At 49.3% G+C, this 27,355-nt stretch overlaps 1 protein-coding gene across 1 annotated transcript; it reads left to right on the forward strand.

Moving 5' to 3' along the window:
- The first annotated feature begins 2,101 nt into the window (after positions 1-2,101).
- Positions 2,102-27,355, forward strand: LOC147109987 (phospholipase A2 inhibitor gamma subunit B-like). The gene is made up of 5 exons (XM_086003984.1): positions 2,102-2,343; positions 12,488-12,607; positions 19,912-20,049; positions 21,371-21,514; positions 25,709-27,355. Exons 1-5 carry the CDS (start codon positions 2,295-2,297, stop codon positions 25,966-25,968), a joined length of 711 nt encoding a protein of 236 aa, XP_085860110.1. The 5' UTR covers positions 2,102-2,294; the 3' UTR covers positions 25,969-27,355.

Genomic DNA, 27,355 nt, shown 5'->3' on the forward strand with positions numbered 1-27,355 from the left:
AGGAGGAGAGAGAGGCGGAGAGGTTTAGGGAGGGATTTCCAGAGCTTAGGGCCCAGGCAACAGAAGGCACGGCCACCAATGGTGGAGCGAAGGAAGTGTGGGATGCACAAGAGGTCAGAATTGGAGGAATACTCAATCCCCAATAGGAGGGATCGCACTTGCACTCGCTAACGAAACCTGAACAGCAATAGATTGGGAGAAGGGTAAGTGCAACGAGACCTGGGTGTCCTTGTGCACCAGTCGCTGAAGGTAAGCATGCAGATGAAGCAGGCGGTTAAGAAGGCAAATGGTATGTTGGCCTTCATAGCGAGAGGATTCGAGTACAGGAGCAAGGATGTCTTGCTGCAGTTGTACAGGGCCTTGGTGAGACCATACCTTGAGTATTGTGTGCAGTTTTGGTCGCCTTATCTGAGGAAGGATGTTCTTGCCATGGAGGGAGTGCAGCGAAGATTTACCAAACTGATACCTGGGATGGCAGGAATGACGTATGAGGAGAGATTGGGTCGATTGGGCTTACACTCGCTGGAGTTTAGAAGAATGAGAGGGGATCTCATTGAAACTTATAAAATTCTAACAGGACTAGACAGACTAGATGCAGGAAGGATGTTCCCGATGGCGGGGGAGTCCAGAACCAGGGGTCACAGTCTAAAGATAAGGGGTAAGCCATTTAGGACAGAGATGAGGAGGAATTTCTTCACCCAGAGAGTGGTGAGCCTGTGGAATTTTCTACCACAGAAGGCAGTTGAGGCCAATTCATTAAATATATTCAAGAAGGAGTTGAATATATTTCTTAAGGCTAAAGGGATCCAGGGATATGGGGAGAAGGCAGGGACAGAGTACTGAGTTTGGATGATCAGCCATGATCTCATTGAATGGCGGAGCAGGCTCGAGGGGCCGAATGGCCTACTCCTGCTCCTATCTTCTATGTTTCTATGTTAAGGACTTTAGAAAGGAAAGGGAGGTTGGAGATGGGGCGGTGGTTTGCAAGGAGAGAGGGGTCAAGGTGGTTTCTTTTGAGCAACGGAGTGACGACGGCGGGGGCGGGGGGGGGTGGTGGGCACGGGAGGTGGGGGCAGTACCTGAGGCGAGGGAACTATTTAGAATGTCAGCTCACATGGGGGCCTGGAAGGGTCATTGAATGATCCTCGGATTAGTGGGAATGGAGTCAAGGGAGCAGGAGGCGGGTCTGATGGGCAAGGTGAGCTTGGAGAAGGCATGAGTGGAGATGGGAGAGATTCTAAAGGTAGATGTGGCTTCAGGGTTGGAGGGGAGGTTTGGCTAGGTGGGCAAGGGGCAGAGGAAGCACCAGAGGAAGATGGCTGGACAATCTGAAACTTAGTGCTGAAGAAGCCCAGGTTCGAAGGGGCACTCTGGCTGCACCACTGTTACTTCCTCCATTCTTTTTCTGCTACGTCTCTGAGTGGGATTGTGGAGCTAGTGATAAATTATGAGCAGCTTCGTGCTGTGGATCCATACCCACTAGGAACTTGAGTAAGCCTGTCCCATACTCGTGACTGCGCACGCCCTTTCTAGCCAGGGAGGGGAAAGCGAGAGAAAGAGAGAGGCAGAGAAATAAAGAATGAAAGAAAGAGTGAAAGAGAGAAAGAAAGAAGGAAGGAAAGAAATGAGAGAATAAAGATAGAAGGAGAGACAGAGAAAGAAAGAAAGAGGTCAAGGGATTGTGTGAGGTCTCTCGGAAACACCTATTCCCCAATAAAATAAGCGGCTGTTTCTTCAGGTGGGCTCTTGCTATGCCTGGTTAGACCTGTCAACTCTGGCAAGGAAATGCTCAGTGAAAGATATTCCCTTGAGCATATTTATGTTGCTTCTGCTCAGTGACCATCGAAGCCCCCCCGCCCTCTAATCTTGACAGGTGTAAGAAGTCACACAACACCAGGTTATAGTCCAACAGCTTTATTTGAAGTCACACCATAATCTTGACAGACACGACGGCTGAAGATTTTGATCAATGTAGGAGGTCTGGGTCCGGTGTGGAGATACATCCCGCTGAAGGTGCAGTCCATTCTTTGAGCACCAATTTCCCCGGGTTTAATTGCCGTCTCCCGCATTGAGAAATGACAGTGGACCTTTGGCAGATGCCCATGTGTCGACAGGTAGGCAGACGCCTTACCGACCAAGGGGCGGAACCGTCTATGATTTGGTTCTTGTTCCAAGGGTTTTCCCCCTCTCTCTCTCTCGTCGACGTCACCAACTCTATAAATTCAATAAGATTGCTTTAATATCGATCAGATCCAACTATCGAAGTCTAGAGTTGGAAGGAGGCAGAGAGAAAAATGAAGGTGTTGCTTGGAGCAGTCTTGTTCATCGCCTTGGTCACTGAAGGTAAGCTTGTCTATGCGGGCAAATTGCATTATCAATCTCCCCCCCCCAGCCTCTCGCTTCATTTATTTATTTATTCATTCTCTCAAGGAGTTGTCGATTATTCTGATAGCAGAAACATTGCATAGTGCCAGGTTTGCAGGCAAAGGGCGCTTGTTTTATTTCTGAATGTCTTTTGGGAGAAAAAGACAATTTTGTCAACCTTTACAGCAAGCAGTTTGTGTTCCTGTCTTTTATGAGCGAGTAGTGTATCCCATTGGGAACTGGGTGTTCCTGAGTTGTGTTGAGTGATGGTAGCAGGGGGATTGAGACTTCACCAGGTGCCTGGGGTTCAAGTCCTGCGCCATCAGTGGCGATGGTGGTCGGCTTTGTGTCGAGTGAGGATTCAAACGTGGAGTGAGGAATCCTGAAATCAAAACAGAAAAATGCCTGAAACACTCAGCATCGGTGGAGAGAGAAACAGAGTCAGCCTTTCGGGTCGATGACCCTTCCTCAGAACTGAAAAAAAGTTGGAGATGTAACAGGTTTTAAGCAAGTGCAGAGGCGGGGAAACAGGATAGGGGAGGAAAGAACAAAAGGGGTCTGCGATAAGGTGGAGGGCGGGAGAGATTAAATGACAAAAGAAAAAGGAGATGGTAATGGGAGAAGTAAAGAAACTAAAGATGGGTCTAGAAGAAGTGTAATAGGGAATGGCAGAATCATCAACAGCTGCCATCTGAAAAAAAGGGGGCAGAGATCTGAAATTGTTGAACTTGATGTTGAGTCCGGAAGGGTGTAAAGTGCCTGATTGAAAGATGAGGTGCTGTTCCTCGAGCTTACATTGAGGAGCCTAGGACCGCTTAGCTTGGCGCGCAGAACACTGGGCAATGATTTGGGGGAAATGCAATCAATGTGGGTCGAGAGGGCACAGGAACGTATGGCCCAGAAATTCGGATCTCCACGGGTGAGTACGCACTGGGTGCTCACCCGTAAGCCCAATGGAAGTGCCGGTTTCGTGCATGCGCTGCGCATACGCGGGAAACCGGAACTTCCGTTTCCTTAAAGGAAAGGGTTCAGAGGTCGAACGCGTGCGCCGGAGAGGCAGCGCGTGCGCCTGGAACTTACGTTTCCTTTCCAGGTTTCTCCGGGAGGGTAAGTCTGCAGGAGTTACACTTTTAAAAAGCAGGCGCAAGGCCTGCTTTTAACAAGGTAAGTGGTGAATTAATTAAAATTAAAACATTTTTTCCACAGGTTTATTATTTTTAAACACTTTAAAGAAAGGTAAGTTTATTTTTAGCCCTGTTAGAAAATGTAATTAATTTTTTCAAAAATTTAAATTATTGTTTAAAATAGTTATTTTATGTAATTTCTAGTTATTTTAAAAATGTGATTTAAAAAAAAAATTTAATTGAAGTTTTAGTGATGTTTTGGGGCTTATGGTATTTATAGTTTTGACAACTGTTCTTGTCAAACTTATGAATGAAGCATTCCCTGCTACCATTGGCTCTCCATGGCCCACGTGATCCCAGGGGACGCATCGAACTAACTGCGCCCCTGGGATATGCAAGCACTGCGCGCCGGCAGTTGGAGGAGGCCCAGGATCGGAATTCCCACAGCACAACGGCCGGCGCGCTAGGTAAGTGCAGGTCGGGGGCTTGCACCCGCGGGAAGCCTCCGACCCGAATTTCTGGGCCATAGGAGTGGTCAGCAGGGATTTGATTGAGCTCACTGTAGGGGTATGTGTACATGTGCATACATGTGAGTGTGTATATGTGTGTGTGGTAAACCACTTTATCGTTACACTATAGTTATCACTGTTGTATTGTTATCACCGTTGTATCACGATACGAGGTCGCCTCTTGTCGCGCTGTTATACCTGGGCTGACCACCTCCGACTCCGCCCATGGCTCCACCTACCTGCCCAGGTATAAAGGTAGTCGACTGGCTGGTATTCCTCCTTGTTGGACCCGATCACCCACGAGGGTGGGCTCTGTTATTTAGTCAATAAAAACCTTTAGTTACGTTCCTAACTCGTCGCCTTTTATTGGACGAATTGATAGGTATATCAGTGTGCAAGAGATAGCGTGAGCATAGGAATGTGTGTATATATATATATATATATACCTGTGAATTTAATTATGTTTGCATGTATAATTGTGACTATATCTATGGATGTGTGTTTTTCTGTACATGTATTTCATTTACAGTGACACACAGTCTCTACAATCACCAGCGTAACTGTTCCTGTTTATTCCTGGAACCATATAGCACAGAAGGCTACTATTGAATCTGTTTCCACTGCCCTATGAGGCAGTGTATTCCAGATCCTAACCACTCGCTGCGTAAAAAAGATTATTTCCTCATGCCGCCTCTGGCTCTTTTGCCAATCACCTTAAATCTATGGCCTCAGGTTGTTGATTCTTCAGTTACTCCATCTAAACCCTTCATGATTTCGAACGGCTCTAGCAAGATGACACAAAACGTGGAAGTATCGTGAACAGCGAGGAGGAGAGTGCTAGACTTCAGGAAGACATAGACAGGCTGGTGAAATGGGCGGACACATGGCTGATGAAATTTAACACAGAAAAGTGCCAAGTGATACATTTTGGTAGGAAGAATGAGGAGAGGCAATATAAACTAAAGAGTACAATTCTAAAGTGGGTGCATGAACAGAGAGACCTGGGGGTATGTGTGCACAAATCATTGAAGGTGGCAGGGTAGGTTGAGAAAGTGGTTAGAAAAGCACACGGGATACTGGGCTTCATAAATAGAGGCATAGTGATAGAGGCATAGTAATAGAAATAGCTCAGTGATACCATCATAGGACACACTATGAGCTACACTTACCTTGGTCTAACCATTACAGCATCAGGGAGCTTCAGCATAGCAGTGAATGCACTAAAAGAAAAAGCCCGAAGAGCCCTATATGCAATAAAAAGAAAATTCTACAACATCCAAATCCCAATCAAAATCTGGCTAAAAATATTTCACAGCGTAATCCTGCCGATTGCGCTGTACGGTAGTGAAGTATGGGGCCCGCTCAATCACCATAGCTACACTAAATGGGAAAAACACACAATAGAAGCCCTACATGCAGAATTTTGCCGAAGCATCCTTCGCACCCAAAGGAAAACACCAACAAATGCATGCAGAGTCGAACTAGGCAGATACCCACTGATAATAAACATCCAAAAACGAGCACTAAACTTCCTAAATCACCTCAAATCTAGCTCCCCAGACACCCTTCATTTTAAAGCCTTCCAGACCCAAGAGCTAAACCCAGAAAAGAGTCCCCTGAGTCAGCTGCTACTGAAACTAAGTACTCCTACTCAGCCGGACCCTGACCAGTCCCAGACCAACACTGCCGTCCAAACACCAATCTGAGTGAATCAAATCATTAAACAAAGCAAAGAAACCTACCTGGAACATTGGAACAAAATAACCAAAAGCCAAAGCAGATTAGAATGTTACCGGGCCCTAAAAAGAGAATATAAACTGGCAGACTATCTCTCGACCATCAGAGACACAAAACAGAGACAGACCCTCACCAGGTACAGACTAAGCGACCACCAACTGGCAATTGAAAAAGGAAGATACAAGAAATCCTGGCAGCCTAGAGAGAATAGAATATGTGATCAATGTCTGGCCGGCGAGGTTGAGACAGAGATGCATTTCCTCCTAAAATGCGAAAAATTCAACACATCAAGAAACATATTATTTGACAAGCTCAGCCAAACAACCCCAGATTTCAAGGAATTGGATGACCTGTCAAAATTAAGATTAGTCCTGGGAGAAGGAGACAGACCATACCTTGGTGCCAAATATGTAACAACATGTCACAACCTGAGGACTGTTTAAAATTAATACTGAATGTACCCACTGATGTACAAAGACTGTTTAAATTAATATTGTTTAAAGTAATATTGTATGTACCCAACGAAGGTCAAAATTGTTTGACACCTACAGAATGTTGGAAAACTGTACTTTTTGTTATGTAAGCTTTGGCAATATGGTTCCCTGTAAACTTTCATGCCAATAAAGCATTTGAATTGAATTGAATTGAATTGAGTACAAAAGCAAGGAAGTTATGATGAATTCTGGGCACCACACTTTAGGAAGGATGTGAAGGCCTTAGAGAGGGTGCAGAGCCATCTGTAGTCGCCGCAGGGGCGCCAGCCACCGCCCGGATTGGGCACAATGTGGAGGGGGGACGACCAGGGGCTGTTCGAGTGGCGGATGATGCCCAGTTTCTCCATCGTGGCGAATTCTTCCTTGGCCACCGCCATCTTGGCTGGGTCCAGGCGTCTGGCTTGGGCGAACACTAGTGGTCCCGTAGTGGCGATGTGGTGCTCGACCCCATGCTTGGCTGCCGCGGCCGAGAAGGTCGGTTGTGTGAGCCTCGAGAAATATGCGAGTAGGCGGGTGTAGTCGTCATGCGCCGGGGCGGAGCAGGACCCGACGAGGGCCGGGCTGTTGCTCTGCTGGCAGGCCAGTGAAGCGAAAGTTGCTGCGTTGATCAGGCGCCTGTCGCGGACGTCGACCAGGAGTCCATGGCCGCAAAGAAAATCGGCGCCCAGCAAGGGATGTGCCACCGAGGCCGTCACGAAATCCCACGTAAATCGCTGGCCGTTGAAACAGACCTCGGCCCGTCGCTTTCCGAAAGTGGCGATGGCTGCGCCATTTGCCGCCACGAGGGGTGGGCCGCTGCGGCCTGCCTGGATATCGAGCTGGGAGGCAGGAATTATGCTGCATTGGGCTCCGGTGTCGCAAAGGAATCTGCGCCCTGAAAGGGAGTCAGTTATGTACAGCAGTTTACCTGCGGTGCCGATGGCCATCGTGGCGGCGGGGGTGCGGTCGAGCGGGCCTAGGCGGCGGCGCGGGCCTGGTGCGTTGGGCCGGGTGGCCCTCTTGGTTTGATCGAAAGAGCAGGGTGCTCTGCAGCATTGGGCCTTGTGGCCGAAACGCGCATGGTAGTAGCATAGTTCTGCGGCCTGGCGTGGCGGCGCGCGCTCGGTGGTGTCGGGGAGCCTCGCGGCTGCACAGCCGAGTTGAGCGACGGCGAAGACTTTGTCCACGGCGGCTGCCAGTTGTACACAGTCCGTAATTGGGGACCCCGCGAGGGCAGTCTGTACCTGCTGAGGAAGCAGGCTGAGGAAAAGGGCCCGAAACAAGAAGCACTGCGGTTCAGAGCCCAGGAGCACAAGCATCCGGCTCATCAACTGGGTCGGGGTAGATTCGCCGAGGCCTGGTAGTGAGAGAAGCCTGCGGGCCCTCTCCTCCCTGGACAGGCCGTAAGCCTGCAGCAAGCGGCCCTTAATGGTTGAGTACTTGCTGGTCTATGGTGGGTTCCCCAGCAGGTCAAGAATCTCGGCGGCGGTGGAGCTTGCTAGTGCTGAGACTACGTGGAGGTACCTTTCTTCATCGTCTTGAACCCTGCGAAGGGTGAATTGGGCCTCCGTGTGCGCGAACCAAGCTGGTGCTTGGTGTTCCCAGAAGGTGGGGAGCTTCAAGGACGCGGCGCCGGCCGACATCGGGCTGCTGCTGGTTGCCGTCGGGTCGTTGCTGGCCTCTGTAGGGCTACGTGAGTCGGGGGCTTCGGCCGCCGACATTCGGGGTCACCAATGTGGGGGACTACGGTCTCCCGCGTAAAGAAATAGGCAACACAGCGAGCTACAAGAAATAGGTCTTTACTCCAACTCTCACAATACAGTACTGAATTCGTAAAGCCCGCGAACCTGTGATGACTCACAGATTGGTCACCTGCTGGAACCTGATTGGTTTTCCTTCTCTCAGCAGCAGGCAAATCTGAACATGCCTTATTCCTCTCAGCTTCCAACTGTCTTGCGGGGGGAGGGGAATACAGCAGTTAAAAGGGGATTATACAGGTTTATCTACATACACACAGTGTTTCCCCAATGTGGCAACGCCACATAAGGAAGACAGGGGCTAACATGAAAGACCACATCCATAAAGAAGCGGTCAAGATAAGCTGACATTTGGAAGCTAAACAAAAAGTAATTAAGTGGAGACAGGCTGTCTAGAATTTCAACTGCCCGTAAGAACTTTATTATCTCGGTCGCATTCCAAGTTATCTTTTAATCAGTGTTCAGCAGTTTGAGTGAATAACTGAGGAGGCAGCTTACACATGTTTACCTTAAGATTTGTAACCAATCCGTGAAGGTGCATGCGGGCCAAGATCCAATCAGGTGGCAGGAATGAATTGTGCAGGGGCTGGCCATGTGTATTGTAATGTATAAAAATGTAGTGTTTGCTGTAACAATTTGGAGAAGTCTGGCTAAAGACAGAGCAGACTGTCTCCCCACCGGTGTAATAAAGACAACTTGACTATCGATCTGAAACCTTGTGTCGAGTGTTGGTTAAAAATACTCCACAACAATTGGCATGGGTTAAATGCAGGATGGCTGAGACCCAAAGAGAAATACTTTGTTTCAGTGCTAGCTTCTTCAGTTCCTTTCAGATGTAGTATGATCTGGATAATAGGCGCCATGCCTATTAATGGTTTCAACCTCACAGCCATGTCCTTCCCCAGTACCCGTCACGCCCGAAGGGCTGAATGGCCTATGCCTGTTCCTATTTTCACTTGCTTCTAGAGATCGAGTCACTGGAAAGCGATCAGGGGCAGGAACTCTGGCCGAACATAAGAACATAAGAAATAGGAGCAGGAGTCGGTCATTTGGCCCCTCGAGCCTGCTCTGCCATTCAATACGATCATGGCTGATCATCGACCTCAACTCCACTTTCCCGCCCGATCCCCATATCCCTTGATTCCCCTAGAGTCCAAAAATCTATCGATCTCTGTCTTGAATATACTCAGTGACTGAGCCTCCACAGCCCTCTGGGGTAGAGAATTCCAAAGATTCACCACCCTCTGAGTGAAGAAATTCCTCCTCATCTCAGTCCTAAATGGCCGAGCCCTTATCCTGGGACTATGCCCCCTAGTTCTAGACTCCCCAGCCAGGGGAGACAACCTCTCAGCATCTACCCTGTCAATCCCTCTAAGAATTTTATACGTGTCAATGAGATCATTTCTCATTCTTCAAAACCAGAGAGCGTATAGGCCCATTCTACTCAATCTCTCCTCATAGAACAACTCACTCATCCCAGGAATCAGTCCAATGAACCTTCGTTGCACCGCCTCCAAGGCAAGTATATCCTTCCTTAGAAAAGTAGACCAAAACTGTGCACAGTATTCCAGGTGTGGTCTCACCAAAGCCCTATATAATTGCAGCAAGATTTCCTTACACTTGTTCTCCAACCCCCTTGCAATAAAGGCTGATCTCCACCTCCTTTCTAGCTGAGGGATATTGATGTCAAATGTATGGTCCACACCAGCTAAACCGAGGATGCAGTTGGGACCCTCCTAATGTTATATAGCTCAGTGCCACACTATGGGGTGCTTTAATCGACCAATCCTTGAGGGGGGTGATTTATTACTAACTATTACAACGTATCTACAGCACAGTAACTGGTCATTTGGTCCAACTGGTCCATGCCAGTGTTTTTGCTCCACACCAGCCTCTTCCCACCCCTCTTCATCTCACCCCATCAACACCAGCCTCCTCCAACTCCTCTTCATCTCACCCCATCAACACCAGCCTCCTCCCACCCCTCTTCATCTCACCCCATCAACACCAGCCTCCTCCCACCCCTCTTCATCTCACCCCATCAACACCAGCCTCCTCCCACCCCTCTTCATCTCACCCCATCAACACCAGCCTCCTCCCACTCCTCGTCATCTCACCCCATCAACACCAGACTCCTCCCACCCCTCTTCATCTCACCCCATCAACACCAGCCTCGTCCCACCCCTCTTCATCTTACCCCATCCACACCAGCCTCCTCCCACCCCTCTTCATCTCACCCCATCAACATCAGCCTCCTCCCACCCCTCTTCATCTCACCCCATCAACACCAGCCTCCTCCCACCCCTCTTCATCTCACCCCATCAACACCAGACTCCTCCCACCCCTCTTCATCTCACCCCATCAACACCAGCCTCCTCCCACCCCTCTTCATCTCACCCCGTCAACACCAGCCCCCTCCCACCCCTCTTCATCTCACCCCATCAACACCAGCCTCCTCCCACCCCTCTTCATCTCACCCCGTCAACACCAGCCCCCTCCCACCCCTCTTCATCTCACCCCGTCAACACCAGCCACCTCCCACCCCTCTTCATCTCACCCCATCAACACAAGCCTCCTCCCACCCCTCTTCATCTCACCCCGTCAACACCAGCCCCCTCCCACCCCTCTTCATCTCACCCCGTCAACACCAGCCACCTCCCACCCCTCTTTATCTCACCCTATCAACACTAGCCTCCTCCCACCCCTCTTCATCTCACCCCGTCAACACCAGCCTCCTCCCACCCCTCTTCATCTCACCCCATCCACACCAGCCTCCTCCCACCCCTCTTCATCTCACCCCATCCACACCAGCCCCCTCCCACCCCTCTTCATCTCACCCCATCAACACCAGCCACCTCCCACCCCTCTTCATCTCACCCCCTCAACACCAGCCTCCTCCCACCCCTCTTCATCTCACCCCATCAACACCAGCCACCTCCCACCCCTCTTCATCTCACCCCATCAACACCAGCCTCCTCCCACGCCTCTTCATCCCACCCCCTCAACACCAGCCTCCTCCCACCCCTCTTCATCTCACCCCATCAACACCAGCCTCCTCCCACCCCTCTTCATCTCACCCCATCAACACCAGCCTCCTCCCACCCCTCTTCATCTCACCCCATCAACACCAGCCTCCTCCCACCCCTCTTCATCTCACCTCATCAACACCAGCCTCCTCCCACCCCTCTTCATCTCACCCCATCAACATATCCTTCCATTCCTTTCTCCCTCGTGTGTTTATCTCGCTTCCCCTTGAATGCATCTATGCTGCTCGCCTGAAACACAGAATTGGAATTTTTATTCAGAATGTGTTAAATGTTTGTCTACAATTATCCCACGCCATAATTCCACTCCTCTGAGTGCTATTTCTGCCAAAAGTTATTCGCAACCCATTAACTTGCCCCACTGAAAGGCCACGTTGGTAGTAATTAATTGCGGTTGTGTCTTGACATGAGTCGCCTGGATGAGTGCAGCTCCAACAACACTCAAGAAGCTCGACACCATCCAGGACAAAGCAGCCCGCTTGATTGGCACCCCATCCACCACCTTAAACATTCACTCCCTCCACCACCGGCGCACCGTGGCTGCAGTGTGTATAATCTACAAGATGCACTGCAGCAACTCGCCAAGGCTTCTTCGGCAGCACCTCCCAAACCCGCCACCTCTTCCACCTAGAAGGACAAGGGCAGCAGGTGCATGGGAACACCACCACCTCCAAGTCACACACCCCATTCCAACTTGGAGATACATCGGCTGTTCCTTTGTTGTCGCTGGGTCAAAATCCTGGAACTCCCTCCCTAACTGTTCTTCTTCTTCTTAGGCAGTCCCTCAGAACCGAGGATGGCTTGCTTCCACGTTAAAACTGAGTTCTCAGGTGACTGATGAGTCCAATGCGGGACCTACAGTCTCTGTTACAGGTGGGGCAGACAGTGGTTGAAGGGGCAGGTGGGTGGGGTGCTTGGGTTGACGTGCGCTCTTTGCTCTGCCTGCGCTTGACTTCCGCTTGCTCCCGGCGGAGAGAGTCGAGGTGTTCGGCGCCTTCCCGGATGCTTCTCCTCCACTTTGTGCGGTCTTGGGCCAGGGATTCCCAGGTGTCGGTGGGGGATGTTACACTTTTTCAAGGAGGCTTTGAGGGTGTCCTTGAAGCGTTTCCTCTGCCCACCTGGGGCTCTCTTGCCGTGCTGGAGCTCCGAGTAGAGCGCTTGTTTTGGGAGTCTCGTATCGGGCATGCGGACAATGTGACCCGTCCATCGGAGCTGATTGAGCAAATCCATTGGCAGGATGGGCGCACCAACATCAGTGTTCTTTCCCAGGCCAACATCCCCAGCATCGAAGCTTTGACCACGCCTCCCTAACAGCACTGTGGGAGCACCTTCACCACACGGGACTGCAGCGGTTCAAGAAGGCGGCTCACCACCACCTTCTCAAGGGCAATTAGGGATGGGCAATAAATGCTGGCCTTGCCAGCGACGCCTACATCCCGTGAATGAGTAAAAATAAACTTGTCCCATTTGTTCCTACAGGTTACTCGCTGGTCTGTCACAAATGTAATAGTTTTTCGGGGAATTGTACCCTAAATACCACCGTGTGCAACACAACGCAGCATTCAACATGCAGATCATTCACTGCCAATGAAGTCTTCGGTAAGTACTGAGTAATCTTTGGTATTTTTCTTTTACTGCATGTCAGCTTGTATTTATATCGTGCCTTTAACGTAGTAAAACGTCCCAAGGTGCTTCACAGGAGCGTTATAAAACAAAATTTGACACCGGGCCACAGCATAAGGAGATATTAGGACAGGTGACCAAAAGCTTGGTGGAAGAGGTCGGTTTTAATGAGCGTCTTAAAGGAGGAGAGAGAGAGGCGGAGAGGTTTAGGGAGGGAATTCCAGAGCTCGGGGCCCAGGCAGCTGAAGGCGCGGCCGCCAATGGTGGAGTGATGGAAATCGGGGGATGGGCAAGAGGCCGGAATTGGAGGAGTGCAGAGATCTCGGAGGGTTGTAGGGGCTGGAGGAGGTTACAGAGATAGGGAGGGTTGTAGGGGCTGGAGGAGGTTACAGAGATAGGGAGGGTTGTAGGGGCTGGAGGAGTTTACAGAGATAGGGAGGGTTGTAGGGGCTGGAGGAGGTTACAGAGATAGGGAGGGTTGTAGGGGCTGGAGGAGTTTACAGAGATAGGGAGGGTTGTAGGGGCTGGAGGAGGTTACAGAGATAGGGAGGGTTGTAGGGGCTGGAGGAGGTTACAGAGATAGGGAGGGTTGTAGGGGCTGGAGGAGGTTACAGAGATAGGGAGGGTTGTAGAGGGCTGGAGGAGGTTACAGAGATAGGGAGGTGTAGTGATCAATAGCATGTCATTCTATAGTGGACACTAGGTGGAGCTGTGTAGAGCTGTATATAGCTGTATGTTTAAGACTACATTACCCATGAGGCACTAGGCTACCCAGAAGGCAACAGTCAAGATGGCAGCCTGCACACAGGAGCACACATGGAAGCCTCGACAGATACTGTACCTAGAGAACGTGCACTGAATAAATAACTAGCTAGAAGCTAGCTGTGTTCATCATAAGAATGTCTAGTTATTAATGAACATAACATGGTACCAGGGTGGTGAAGATCTGCTGAAAATTGTGAAAAGCAACATGGAGAATTTGAAGCCACCAGGAGGTTTGAATCTCGAGGGAAATGTCGACTACAATTGGCGAATTTTTAAACAACAATTCGAACTCTACATTGCAGCCATCGGATTCGGTACGAAGCCAGACGCAAGGAAGATAGCCTTGCTGCTTACAGTTGCAGGCCCACAGGCGATAGAGGTATTTAATACATTTGTATTTAATCCAGCGGAGAACAGAGAAAAATTAGAAGATGTGCTAAAAAAATTTGATGCACATTGCTCTCCCAAATAGAATGAGACCTATGAAAGATACATCTTCCGTTCTCGGACACAGCAACAAAATGAGACTTTTGTTAGCTTTATAACTGATCTGAAACTGAAAGCACAGACATGTAATTTCTCTGAGCTCAAAGCATCCATGATTCGTGACCAGATTGTGTTTGGTATTCATGATAAAAAAGTCAGGGAACGTCTGTTGAGAGAAACCGAACTAAATTTGGAAAATGCAGTGAAAATATGAAAAGCCAGCGAGCTAGCTCGAAAGCACGCGAAGACTTTCAGTGAAATCAATAATGATGCGAATGTAATGAGTGATAATGCTGCTGTCGGTGCTGTGTCCTACAAGGGGAAGAAACGTGGGCAGAACAGAAATGAAAAGCAATCGGAGGATGAAATTTTTTAATTGTAAACGCTGTGGTTACAAACACCAGTTAAGACAATGCCCAGCGTTTGGAAAAATGTGCACAAAGTGTAATGGAAAGAATCACTTTGCCAAACAATGCTTTTCAAAAGTAAAAACGACGAAAGGGCAACGAGTTAATGTGATTGAGGACACTGATGTAAGTGAAACATTTTTTGTAGGAATGGTGTCATGTGACGATATCAAAAAAGATACAGAAAATGTGCAGCCCTCAGAAATAGACAATGCTGAACATAAAGTTAATGCAGTAAAAGAGGACAAATGGATGATCCCACTGCAGATAAATGAAGCATTAGTTACATTGAAACTGGACACTGGGGCAAAAGCAAACTTAATCAGTATGAGTGACATTAACAATATGAAAGAAAAGCCCAAAATACAGAAAAAGTCAGTACTACTGAAGGACTATAATGGACAGAAAATAGATAGCTTAGGTGCATGCAGACTTAAAGTGACAGTCAAAGACAAAGTGCATCATCTCATGTTTCCTGTTGTGGCTGAAAGGCTTGATTCACTACTGGGTGACAAAGCTTGTGAGGACTTAGAACTGGTCAAAAGAGTCTACCGTATAAACTGTGCCATAAGCAGACCAGATGACTCGGTGGATTCTGTAGTGAATAATTTCCAGGATGTGTTCAAAGGATTTGGAGTTCTACCATTCACTTACAAGATCCAACTAAAGCAGGATGCTCAGCCAGTGGTACATGTTCCATGAAGAGTTCCAGCACCCCTGCGTGACCAGCTCAAGAATGAACTGGACAGAATGACCACACTAGGAGTCATCAGGAAAGTCGAAGAACCAACAGACTGGGTTAACTCCATGGTATGTGTAAAGAAAAAGAACAATGATCTAAGAATATGCATGGATCCAAAGGACTTAAATGCAAACATAAAACGTGAACACTACCAGATTCCCAAGCGAGAAGAAATCACCAGTGAAATGTCAGGTGCCGGATACTTTACAAATCTCGATGTCTCACAAGGATTTTGGCAACTAAAACTGGATGAAGAGAGCACCAAATACTGTACCTTCAACACACCATTTGGCAGGTATTGTTTCCTCAGAATGCCTTTCGGGATAGTATCTGCATCTGAAATCTTTCATAGAGCGATGGAACACATAATTGAAGGTCTGGAAGGAGTTTGGGTCTATGTTGATGACATCATCATCTGGGGCTCCACACTGAAAGAACACAATGAGAGACTGACTAAAGTGCTACAGAGCATACGCCAGAATGGACTGAAGCTCAACAAAGCTAAGTGTCAGTTTGGCATCCAGGAAGTCACTTTCCTAGGAGATAATCTATCTGGTAAAGGAATAGAGCCAGATATGGAAAAAGTAAACGCCATACTCAAAATGCCCCGACCCACTGACAAAAAAGGAGTGCTACGCATCATGGGGATGATAAACTTCATTGGAAAGTTCATTCCTAACTTGTCAGCCAAGACAGCCTGTCTGCGAGACCTGCTACATAAAACAAATGAGTTCGCATGGACAGAAAGACATGAACAAGAGTGGATAAACCTTAAAACAGTGCTGACAACCACACCTGTACTCACCTTCTTTGACCCAACCGAAAGAATCAAAGCGTCAACGGATGCATCAAAAGATGGCCTAGGTGCGGTCTTGCTACAAGCAGATGGTAAAGATTGGAAGCCTGTTGCCTATGCCTCCAGGTGTATGACTGATACTGAGTGTCGACACGCCCAGATTGAAAAGGAATGTCTAGGCTTGGTAGTTGGACTAGAAAAGTTTCATGGCTACATATATGGACTTCCCACCTTCACAGTTGAGACAGACCACAGCCCTCTGGTTGCCATCATAAAAAAAAACCTGAATGAGATGTCTCCAAGGATTCAACGACTCATGATGAAGCTGCAAAGATATGACTTTGAACTGATCTACACCAGGCAAATACATAGTGTTAGCAGATGCACTATTCCGAGCACCCACAATGAGTCATGTGAGCTCTACTGAAGAAGACGTGGATGTTCATGTGAGTATGGTCACTGCTGCGCTGCCCGTGTCAGACACAAAATCAAAGCAAATAGCAGAAGAAACAGTAAAAGGTACAGTATTACAAACAGTAATAGAGAACATTCATGATGGTTGGCCAAAAGGTTCCTGTCCAAAATATTTTCACATAAGGTCAGAATTGAGTGTCGCAAGTGGACTATTACTAAAACAGAACAGAATAGTCATTCCACAGGCTCTACATCAAGACATGCTCAAAAGGATTCATGAGGGTCACCTCGGAATTGAAAAATGCAAAAGGAGAGCAAGAGACACTGTTTATTGGCCTGGCATAAATAAGGACATTGAGAACATGATAGGCAAATGTGAGACATGTCAGAAACACCAAAGCAAACAAGAAAAGGAACCAATGATAGTAGCTGACATACCAACAGCAGCATGGCAAAAGGTTGGTATGGACCTTTTTCATTTAAATGGTAAAGACTATCTAATAGTGATTGACTACTATTCTAACTATCCTGAGATGGCACTGCTCTCAAGCACCACAGCAAGCAGTGTCATAATGCATGTGAAATCCATCTTCGCCAAACATGGAATTCCCAGGATTGCCGTTAGCGACAATGGTCCGTGCTTCAACTGTAAGGAGTGGCAACAGTTTGCAGCACATTATGACTTTCAGCACATCACATCCAGTCCTTTGTATGCTCAGTCAAATGGTAAGGCAGAGAAAGGTGTTCAAGTTCTCAAGCAGCTACTGAAGAAAGTGACAGAAAGCAAGTCTGATCCTTATCTCGCCCTGCTGAGCTACCAAGCCTCACCTTTAGACTGTGGTTCTTCACCTGCTGAACTAATGGGTCGCAAGTTGCGCACCACGCTACCCTGCTGTGCAAAAGAACAGCAAAGTGAGGAACTGAGACAGAGACTTCAACTGTTAAAGCTGAAACAGAAATCATACTATGACAAGTCATCCAAAACTCTAAAACCATTGACAAAGGATGATGTTGTCAGGATTGAGGATCCAGATACATGGAACAGGAAAGCTACAGTTCTTGAGGAAGTAGGACCAAGGTCATAAACTGTTAGAACTGAGGAAGGACAGATTCTCAGGAGGAACCGCCGTTCCCTCCTAAAAACACAAGAGACTATTCAAGACCAGATTGATGACAATGCCGCAACTGCATCTAGTCATTCACCGCCAGAACAATCTCATGAAGACACATGAGAAGATCCACACGTGAAGTAAAAGAGCCTGATAGACTTAATCTTTGAGTACAATGTAAAGCTTTGAAAATGTGTTGACTGTTTTGAAAATGGTTATGTTTATAGAGCAATAACAAAAGTGTTACTGATATTATCTTTATTGTTTTCTTGAAAGTTGATTGATATTGATTTTGTTAAACCTCAAAGAAAGGGGGATGTAGTGATCAATAGCATGTCATTCTATAATGGACACTAGGTGGAGCTGTGTAGAGCTGTATATAGCTGTATGTTTAAGACTACATTACCCATGAGGCACTAGGCTACCCAGAAGGCAACAGTCAAGAAGGCAGCCTGCACACAGGAGCACACATGGAAGCCTCTGCAGATACTGTACCGAGAGAACGTGTACTGAATAAATAACTAGCTAGAAGCTAGCTGTGTTCATAATAAGAATGTCTAGTTATTAATGAACATAACAGGAGGGTGGTAGGGGCTGGAGGAGGTTACAGAGATAGGGAGGATTGTAGGGGGCTGGAGGAGGTTACAGAGATAGGGAGGGTTGTAGAGGGCTGGAGGAGGTTACAGAGATAGGGAGGGTTGTAGTGGCTGGAGGAGGTTACAGAGATAGGGAGGGTTGTAGAGGGCTGGAGGAGGTTACAGAGATAGGGAGGGTTGTAGGGGGCTGGAGGAGGTTACAGAGATAGGGAGGGTTGTAGGGCTGGAGGAGGTTACAGAGATAGGGAGGGTTGTAGAGGGCTGGAGGAGGTTACATAGATAGGGAGGCTTATAGGGGCTGGAGGAGGTTTCAGAGATAGGGAGTGTGGTAGGGGGCTGGAGGAGGTTACAGAGATAGGGAGGGTTGTAGGGGCTGAAGGAGGTTACAGAGATAGGGAGGGTTGTGGGGGCTGGAGGAGGTTACAGAGATAGGGAGGGTTGTAGGGCTGGAGGAGGTTACAGAGATAGGGAGGGTTGTAGAGGGCTGGAGGAGGTTACAGAGATAGGGAGGCTTATAGGGGCTGGAGGAGGTTACAGAGATAGGGAGTGTGGTAGGGGGCTGGAGGAGGTTACAGAGATAGGGAGGGTTGTAGGGGCTGGAGGAGGTTACAGAGATAGGGAGGGTTGTAGGGGGCTGGAGGAGGTTACAGAGATAGGGAGGGTTGTAGGGGGCTAGAGGAGGTTACAGAGATAGGGAGGGTTGTAGGGGCTGGAGGAGGTTACAGAGATAGGGAGGGTTGTAGGGGCTGGAGGAGGTTACAGAGATAGGGAGGGTTGTAGGGGCTGGAGGAGGTTACAGAGATAGGGAGAGTTGTAGGGGCTGGAGGAGGTTACAGAGATAGGGAGGGTTGTAGGGGCTGGAGGAGGTTACAGAGATAGAGAGGGTTGTAGGGGCTGGAGGAGGTTACAGAGATAGGGAGGGTTGTAGGGGCTGGAGGAGGTTACAGAGATAGGGAGGGTTGTAGGGGCTGGAGGAGGTTACAGTGATAGGGAGGGTTGTAGGGGGCTGGAGGAGGTTACAGAGATAGGGAGGGTTGTAGGGGCTGGAGGAGGTTACAGAGATAGGGAGGGTTGTAGGGGCTGGAGGAGGTTACAGAGATAGGGAGGGTTGTAGGGGGCTGGAGGAGGTTACAGAGATAGGGAGGGTTGTAGGGGCTGGAGGAGGTTACAGAGATAGGGAGGGTTGTCGGGGCTGGAGGAGGTTACAGGGGTGATGTCAGGAAGCACTTCTTCACACAAAGTGTGGTGGAAATCTGGAACTCTCTCCCCCAAAAAGGGTGCCGAGTTCAATTGAAAATGCCAAAACTGAGATTGATAGATTTGTGTTGGGTAAGGATATTGAGGACTATGGAACCAAGGCGGGTGGATGGAGTTCAGATGCAGATCAGCCGTGAACTCATTGAATGGTGGAGCAGGCTCGAAGGGCTGAATGGCCTCCTCCTGTTCCTGTGTCCCTGAAATGGCTGGTAACAGTCAGGGGGGACAAGGAAAACAGGAAAGCGGCCGACAAGTTATCGGACTGTGTCGAGATCCCCACCGCCTAAGTTGTATTTCACCTCCCCCCATGGCAGATTACGATTGGTCCTGGGACCCTCCCACCTTCAAACATACATTGTCGGGGATGGGAAGAGTTCGGGGAGCGGCGGTGAGGATGGTTGTAATGCATCAGTTCCCATTGGTGGCGGGATATTGGGGCTACCTACACTCCTTACCCGATCTGGGCCGGTACGTGGCTCCAGCCCCACTCACCAACGTGGTTGGCTCTTAGATGCCCCGCTGAAATGGCTGCTCAGTTTGTGTCAAGCCCACTGCTCAGTGCTTCAAGATGAAGGCCTACCAGCCTCGCCAGCGATGCCCACATCCCCAGAATGAATTAGAAAAAAAACGTTCCCCGCCTAACGTTGGCAGGGGCGATGAGCTCCCAGTGACTTTGGTGATGTAAACTGATGTGACTTGTTCTGCTAGGCACCTCACGCTCCGAGTACATTGTGAAGGGCTGTGGACATTGTTTTGGCCTCATTTCCTTCAATAGTGGACAGCTGTCTGAATTCTTGCACGCCAAGTGTTGCAACTCCGACTTGTGTAACGATGAGATTGAGCCAGGTAAGGCATCAATATGCACCAATACGGGGGGCGTGGGCGGAATGGATAGGGATCCACATTCGCCCTGCGCTCAATTCCATTTCCTTTCAACCATTCACAACAGCCACAATCCCAAATTCTGGAAATATGGCCATCCGACAGTGCAGCGCTCCCTCAGTACTGCTCCTCCGACAGTGCGGTGCTCCCTCAGTACTGCCCCTCCGACAGTGCGGCGCTCCCTCAGTACTGCTCCTCCGACAGTGCAGCGCTCCCTCAGGACTGCTCCTCCGACAATGTGGCGCTCCCTCAGTACTGCTCCTCCGACAGTGCGGCGCTGCCTCAGTACTGCTCCTCCGACAATGTGGTGCTCCCTCAGTATTGCCCCTCTGACAGTACGGCACTCTCTCAGTACTGCCCCTCCGACAGTGCGGTGCTCCCTCAGTACTGCCCCTCCGACAGTGCAGTGCTCCCTCAATACTGCCCCTCTGAAAATACAGTGCTCCCTCAGTACTGCCCCTCCGACAGTGCAGTGCTCCCTCAGTACTGCCCCTCCGACAGTACGGCGCTCCCTCAGTACTGCCCCTCCGACAGTGCGGCGCTCCCTCAGTACTGCCCCTCTGACAGTGCAGCAGTCCCTCAGTACTGCCCCTCCGACAGTGGAGCGCTCCCTCAGTACTGCCCCTCCGACAGTGCGGCGCTCCTTCAGTACTGCCCCTCCAACAGTGCAGCGCTCCCTCAGTACTGCCCCTCCGTCAGTGCAGCGCTCCCTCAGTACTGCCCGTCCGACAGTGCGGCGCTCCCTCAGTACTGCCCCTCCGACAGTGCGGCGCTCCCTCAGTAATGCCCCTCCGACAGTGCAGCGCTCCCTCAGTACTGCCCCTCCGACAGTGCGGTGCTCCCTCAGTACTGCCCCTCCGACAGTGCGGCACTCCCTCAGTACTGCCCCTCTGACAGTGCGGCGCTCCCTCAGTACTGCCCCTCCGACAGTGCGGTGCTCCCTCAGTACTGCCCCTCCGACAGTACGGCACTCTCTCAGTACTGCCCCTCCGACAGTGCGGTGCTCCCTCAGTACTGCCCCTCCGACAGTGCGGCCCTCCCTCAGTACTGCCCCTCCGACAGTGCGGCGCTCCTTCAGTACTGCCCCTCCGACAGTGCAGCGCTCCCTCAGTACTGCCCCTCCGACAGTGCGGTGCTCCCTCAGTACTGCCCCTCCGACAGTGCGGCCCTCCCTCAGTACTGCCCCTCCGACAGTGCGGTGCTCCCTCAGTACTGCCCCTCCGACAGTGCAGCACTCCCTCAGTGCACGGGACTCGTTAATGGCCGGTGTCCGTTCACATTACAGAGAAAGAAGACGCCACACTCAATGGCCTGGAATGCGCTGGATGTTTCACCTTGACTGAGGCCGGTTGCAGAAATTCGATGGTCCCAGTTAAATGTCGAGGACAACAAGACCATTGTGTCCACAATTCGGGTCAACTCAGATGGAGTAGGTTCAAGTCTTTACTCATCATCTTAGTGAAGAACATGGAAACACCGACAAAAAACGAAATATTACGTTGAATTTAACAGCACAGAAACAGGCCATTCGGCCCAACCTGTCCCTGCCGGTGTTTATGCTCCACACCAGCCTGCTCCCACCCCTCTTCCTCACACCTCATCAGCATTTTCTTCTATTCCTTTCTCCCTCCTGCACTTCCCCTTAATTGCGTCTCCGCTATTCGCCTCAACCACTCCCTCTGGTGGCCAGTTCCACAATCTCACTCTCTGGGCAAAGATGCTTTACAAAGAAAAGATTTGCAAAGATGATAACCAGAACTGCAAGGTTATAGCTATCAGGAATGACTGACCAGGCTGGGGCTCTTTTCTCTGGAAAAGAGAAGGCTGAGGGGTGACCTGATAGAGGGCTTTAAGCTTATGAAGGGGTTCGATAGGGTAGACGTAGAGAAGATCTTTCCACTTGTGGGCAAGACCAGAACTAAGGGCCATCAATATCAGAAAGTCACTGATAAATCCAATCGGGAATTCAGGAGAAACTTCTTTCCCCAGAGAGTGGTGAGAATGGGGAGCTCGCTACCACAGGGAGTGGTTGAAGCGAAGAGCAGAGATACAGTTAAGGGGAAGCTGGATAAACACATGAGGGAGAAAGGAATAGAAGGATATGGTGATGGGGTGAGATGAAGAGGGGTGGGAGGAGGCTGGTGTGGATGGGGTGAGGTGAAGAGGGGTGGGAGGAGGCTGGTGTGGATGGGGTGAGGTGAAGAGGGGTGGGAGGAGGCTGGTGTGGATGGGGTGAGGTGAAGAGGGGTGGGAGGAGGCTGGTGTGGATGGGGTGAGGTGAAGAGGGGTGGGAGGAGGCTGGTGTAGAGCATGGGTCAGTTGGGTCAAATGGCCTGTTTCTGTGCTGTAAATTGCATATCATTCTGTGAAGAGTAACTCAATATCATTCGGAGTTTGTAGATGGTAGGAAGACGGTTAGGCTGATTTGAGTACAGGAGCAAGGATGTCTTACTAGTTGTACAGGGCCTTGGTGAGACCACACCTGGAGTACTGTGTGCAGTTTTGGTCTCCTTACCGAAGGAAGGATATACTTGCCATAGAGGGAGTGCAGCGAAGTTTCACCAGACTGATTCCTGGGATGGCAGGACTGTCGTATGAGGAGAGATTGGGTCACCTAGGCCTGTATTCACTAGAGTTTAGAAGAATGAGAGGGGATCTGATTGAAACGTATAAAATTCTGACAGGGCTAGACAGACTGGATGCAGGGAGAATGTTTCCCCTGGCTGGGGGGATCTAGAACGAGGCGTCACAGTCTCAGGATACGGGGTAGGACATTTAGGACTGAGATGAGGAGAAATTTCTTCACTCAGAGGGTGGTGAACCTGTGGAGTTCTCTACCACAGAAGGCTGTGGAGGCCAAGTCACTGAATATATTTAAGAAGGAGATCGATAGATTTCTAGACACAAAAGGCATCAAGGGGTATGCAATGAAGGCGAACATACCATTTGCCGTCCTAACTGCTTGCTGTACCTGCATGTTTGCTTTCAGTGACTGGTGTTCAAGGACACCCAGATCCCTTTGTACATCAACATTTCCCAATTTATTACCATTTAAATAATACTCTGCCTTTCTGTTTTTCCTACCGAAGTGGATAACTTCACATTTATCCACGTTATACTGCATCTGCCATGTATTTGCCCACTCACTCAACTTGTCTAAATCGCCTTGACGCCTCTTTGCATCCTCCTCACAACTCACAATCCCACCTAGTTTCGTGTCGTCAGCAAACTTGGAAATATTACATTTGGTTTCCTCATCCAAATCATTGATATATATTGTGAATAGCTGGGGCCCAAGCACTGATCCCTGCGGTACCCCACTAGCCACCGCCTGCCACTTCGAAAATGACCCATTTATTCCTACTCGCTGTTTCCTGTCTGTTATCCAATTTTCAATCCATGCCAGTATATTACCCCCAATCCCATGTGCTTTAATTTTGCACACTAACCTCTTATGTGGGCCTTCTGATAATCCAAATACACCACATCCACTGGTTCTCCCTTATCTATTCTACCAGTTACATCCTCAAAAAACTCCACATAGAAAAATAGAAACATAGAAGATAGGAGCAGGAGTAGGCCATTCGGCCCCTCGAGCCTGTTCCGCCATTCAATGTGATCATGGCTGATCATCAAAATTCAGTACCCTGTCCTTGCCTTTTCCCCATATCCCTTGATCCCTTTAGCCTCAAGAAATATATCCAACTCTTTCTTGAATATATTTAATGAACTGGCCTCCACCGCCCTCTGTGGCAGAGAATTCCACAGGTTCACCACTCTCTGGGTGAAGAAATTCCGCCTCATTTCAGTCCTAAATGTCTTACCCCTTATCCTTAGACTATGACCCCTAGTTCTGGACTCCCCGGCCATCAGAAACATCCTTCCTGCATCTAGTCTGTCCAGACCTGACAGAATTTTATAGGTTTCGATGAGATCCCCTCTCAATCTTCTAAACTCCAGTGAGTATAAGCCCAATCGACACAATCTCTCCTCATACGTCATTCCTGCCATCCCAGGTATCAGCCTGGTGAATCTTCGCTGCACTCCCTCCATGGCAAGAACGTCCTTCCTCAGGTAAGGTGACCAAAACTGCACACAATACTCAAGGTGCGGTCTCACCAAGGTCCTGTACAACTGTAGCAAGACATCCTTGTTCCTGTACTCGAACCCTCTTGCTACGAAGGCCAACATACCATTTGCCTTCTTAACCGCCTGCTGCACCTGCATGCTTACCTTCAGCGACTGGTGCACAAGGACCGCCAGGTTTCTTTGCACTTCCCCTTCTCCCAATCTATTGCCATTCAAATAATTATCTGCCTTCCTGTTTTTGCCGCCAAAGTGGATAACCTCACATTTATCCACATTATAGTGCATTTGCCATGTTTCTGCCCAATCACCCAACCTGTCCAAATCGTACTGGAGTTTCCCGACATCCTCCTCGCAGCTTACCCTCCCGCCCAGCTTTGTGTCACCTGCAAATCCAGTAGGTTTGTCAAACACGATTTCCCTTTCATAAATCCATGTTGACTTTGTCTAATCCCGTTGATATTTTCTAAGTGTCCTGTTATCACATCCTTTATAATAGACTCTAGCATTTTCCCTACTACTGATGTTAGGCTAACCGGTCTGTAGTTCCCTGTTTTCTCTCTCCCTCCTTTTTTAAATAATGGGGTTACATTTGCCACCCTCCAATCTGCAGGAACTGTTCCATAATCAATTGAATTTTGGAAGATACCAATCAATGCATCCACTATTTCCATAGCTGTGCAGTGTAGATTAATCAGAATGATACCCGGGCTAGAAGGGTTAAATCATGAGGACAGGTTGGCCCAGACTAGGCTTGTCCTCCCTCAAGGTTAGAAGATTAAGGGGTGATCTAATCGAGGTGTTTGAGATGATTAAAGGATTCGATAGGGTAGAGAGAGAGAAACTATTTCCTCTGGTGGGGGGAGTCCAGAACAAGGGGGCAGAACCTTAACATTAGAGCCAGGCCGTTCAGGGGTGATGTCAGGAAGCACTTCTTCACACAAAGGGTGGTGGAAATCTGGAACTCTCTCCCCAAAAAAGCTGTTGAGGCTGGAGGGGGATCAATTGAAAATTTCAAAACTGAGATTGGTAGATTTTTGTTAGGAAAAGGTGCTAAAGGATCTGGAACCGACGCGGGTTGACGGGGTTAAGATACAGATCGGCCATGATCTGACTGAATGGCGGAACAGGCTCGAGGGGCTGGATGGCCTCCTCCTGTTTCTATGTGGCCAACTGTATCGTTGAGATGATGAGAAAGGTTAAACTGCACAGGTAGAAAATGATGGTGGCAATGCCGGTTGACTCAATGGAATGCAATCGATACGAAGGTGTTAAAATGAAGGGTGATGTAATAAAACTCACTACGCACTTGGTTCGAGTATAAAGCAAGGCTTTAATCAACTTGTTTCAAAACATGGAGGTCTAGTTATCTTTCACTAGTTCCTGTTTACAAAATGTCCTGGGCATGCTGGGCCCACGCCCGAGTATTTATACTCCTTGGACAGCGCCACCAGCTGGCCGTCCAGTGTTATTTCATGAGTCTTTCTTCATCGATCATAAGGTTCATAACAACGGGTTTGTCTTTTTTCATGAACAGTGGACATATCGACGTACGTCTTCAAAGGCTGTGCTTCTGATTTCGTTTGCCGAGAACCAGATTCTTTCAATATCTACGGCGTCTATCCGACCAACGCCTTCTACTGCTGCAAGGACAACTTGTGCAACATTGAGTCGCGGAACTTCACCCGCTCCACCACGCCCCTCCCCTCAACCACCAGCAAAGCTGGCATTTCCACCCAGCTCAATGCCTCCATTGGCACCACCCTCTTGCTGGTCTTTCTAAAAGTTGTGCTCTAAACGGAACGCGTCACCTCAACAGCCCCCCTTGACTGCTGGATGGTGCGAGTGTCGCTGGGAGAGAGAATCCCAGCTTGCTCTGTGCGCTCAAATTCTTGGCAAGCTGATTGATGGACTCACTCAATCTCCTGCAGACAGGAACCCTTCACCCCATTCCTCTCGTCTCTTCACCGGCTCTTTGTTAGAGCCAGACCAAAACTACTCCCACTGCCCCGCTCTCTCCCAATAGCCCTGTATCAATCCCAAACTAATCCCACTGCCCCGCTCTCTCCCCATAGCCCTGTATCAATCCCCAAACTAATTCCACTGCCCCGCTCTCTCCCCATAGCTCTGTATCAATCCCCAAACGAATCCCACTGCCCTGCTCTCTCCCCATAGCCCTGTATCAATCCCCAAACTAATCCCACTGCCCCGCTCTCTCCCCATAGCCCTGTATCAATCCCCAAACTAATCCCACTGCCCTGCTCTCTCCCCACAGTCCTGTATCAATCCCAAACGAATCCCACTGCCCTGCTCTCTCCCCATAGCCCTGTATCAATCCCCAAACTAATCCCACTGCCCCGCTCTCTCCCCATAGCCCTGTATCAATCCCCAAACTAATCCCACTGCCCCGCTCTCTCCCCATAGCCCTGTATCAATCGCCAAACTAATCACACTGCCCCGCTCTCTCCCCATAGCCCTGTATCAATCCCAAACTAACCCCAATGCCCCGCTGTCTTTTTGCTGGCGAAATATATTAAAACCTCAATGCAAGGCTGTAAATTCAGAGCTGCTGCTGGTGTCTGATAGTCATCTTAACTCTTTCAGCAGAATATTTGCTGAATCACAATTCCAGTGCTGTGGGGTTGAATGTGCTCAGTCACTCCGCTCTCTATTGCCCTCTGCTGGTGTGTCTCTGTATCACTGGGCACGGGGTGTGTTAAGCCTTTCTGCCCCATCCACGCCAGTCACATTAAAGTCGTCACGTTGCACCTCCCCGAACACCCTAATTCCCAGTTCCGGGAAAGGCTCAGGAGAGAACCGACACTGGGAAAGCAGCCCTGACGTAAAGCGGGCGGAGGCTGAAGGCGGCCGCACGATTAGGTTTGACTGTAGCAAAGGGAAACCCGCCCGGGAACAAACGGACCAATGGCCTCTTGGCGCAGAGGGCAGAGGAGGACCGGAGGGACGGCTGAGTTCAGAGAACCTCATTCACACTAACGTCTCACCTCCGTACCTGCGATGGGTCCAGACCACAGACAGACAGCTGCCGTCGGGTCTTACTGACCACTGCTTTATAAAGACTCGCGCTCACAGTTAACAGACCACGGGCCTCGGTGATGGACATGCACTCGTTTTCACATGCTAATAATTTCTAGACCATAATAAATTGAAAAGAACTTAAAAA

The sequence above is a fragment of the Somniosus microcephalus genome, chromosome 12 (assembly GCF_052327205.1).
Source record: "Somniosus microcephalus isolate GS21.2 chromosome 12, FLI_Smic_1.0, whole genome shotgun sequence".
In the NCBI taxonomy this organism is placed as follows: domain Eukaryota; kingdom Metazoa; phylum Chordata; class Chondrichthyes; order Squaliformes; family Somniosidae; genus Somniosus; species Somniosus microcephalus.

What these genes read in the sequence shown, in the direction of transcription:
- LOC147109987 (XM_086003984.1), top strand. Translation starts at nt 2,295, where the DNA reads ATGAAGGTGTTGCTTGGAGCAGTCTTGTTCATCGCCTTGGTCACTGAA. An exon ending in CATCGCCTTGGTCACTGAAG is followed by an intron (nt 2,344 to 12,487) that starts GTAAGCTTGTCT and finishes TTGTTCCTACAG; the next exon opens with GTTACTCGCTGGTCTGTCAC. An exon ending in TTCGGGTCAACTCAGATGGA is followed by an intron (nt 21,515 to 25,708) that starts GTAGGTTCAAGT and finishes TTTCATGAACAG; the next exon opens with TGGACATATCGACGTACGTC.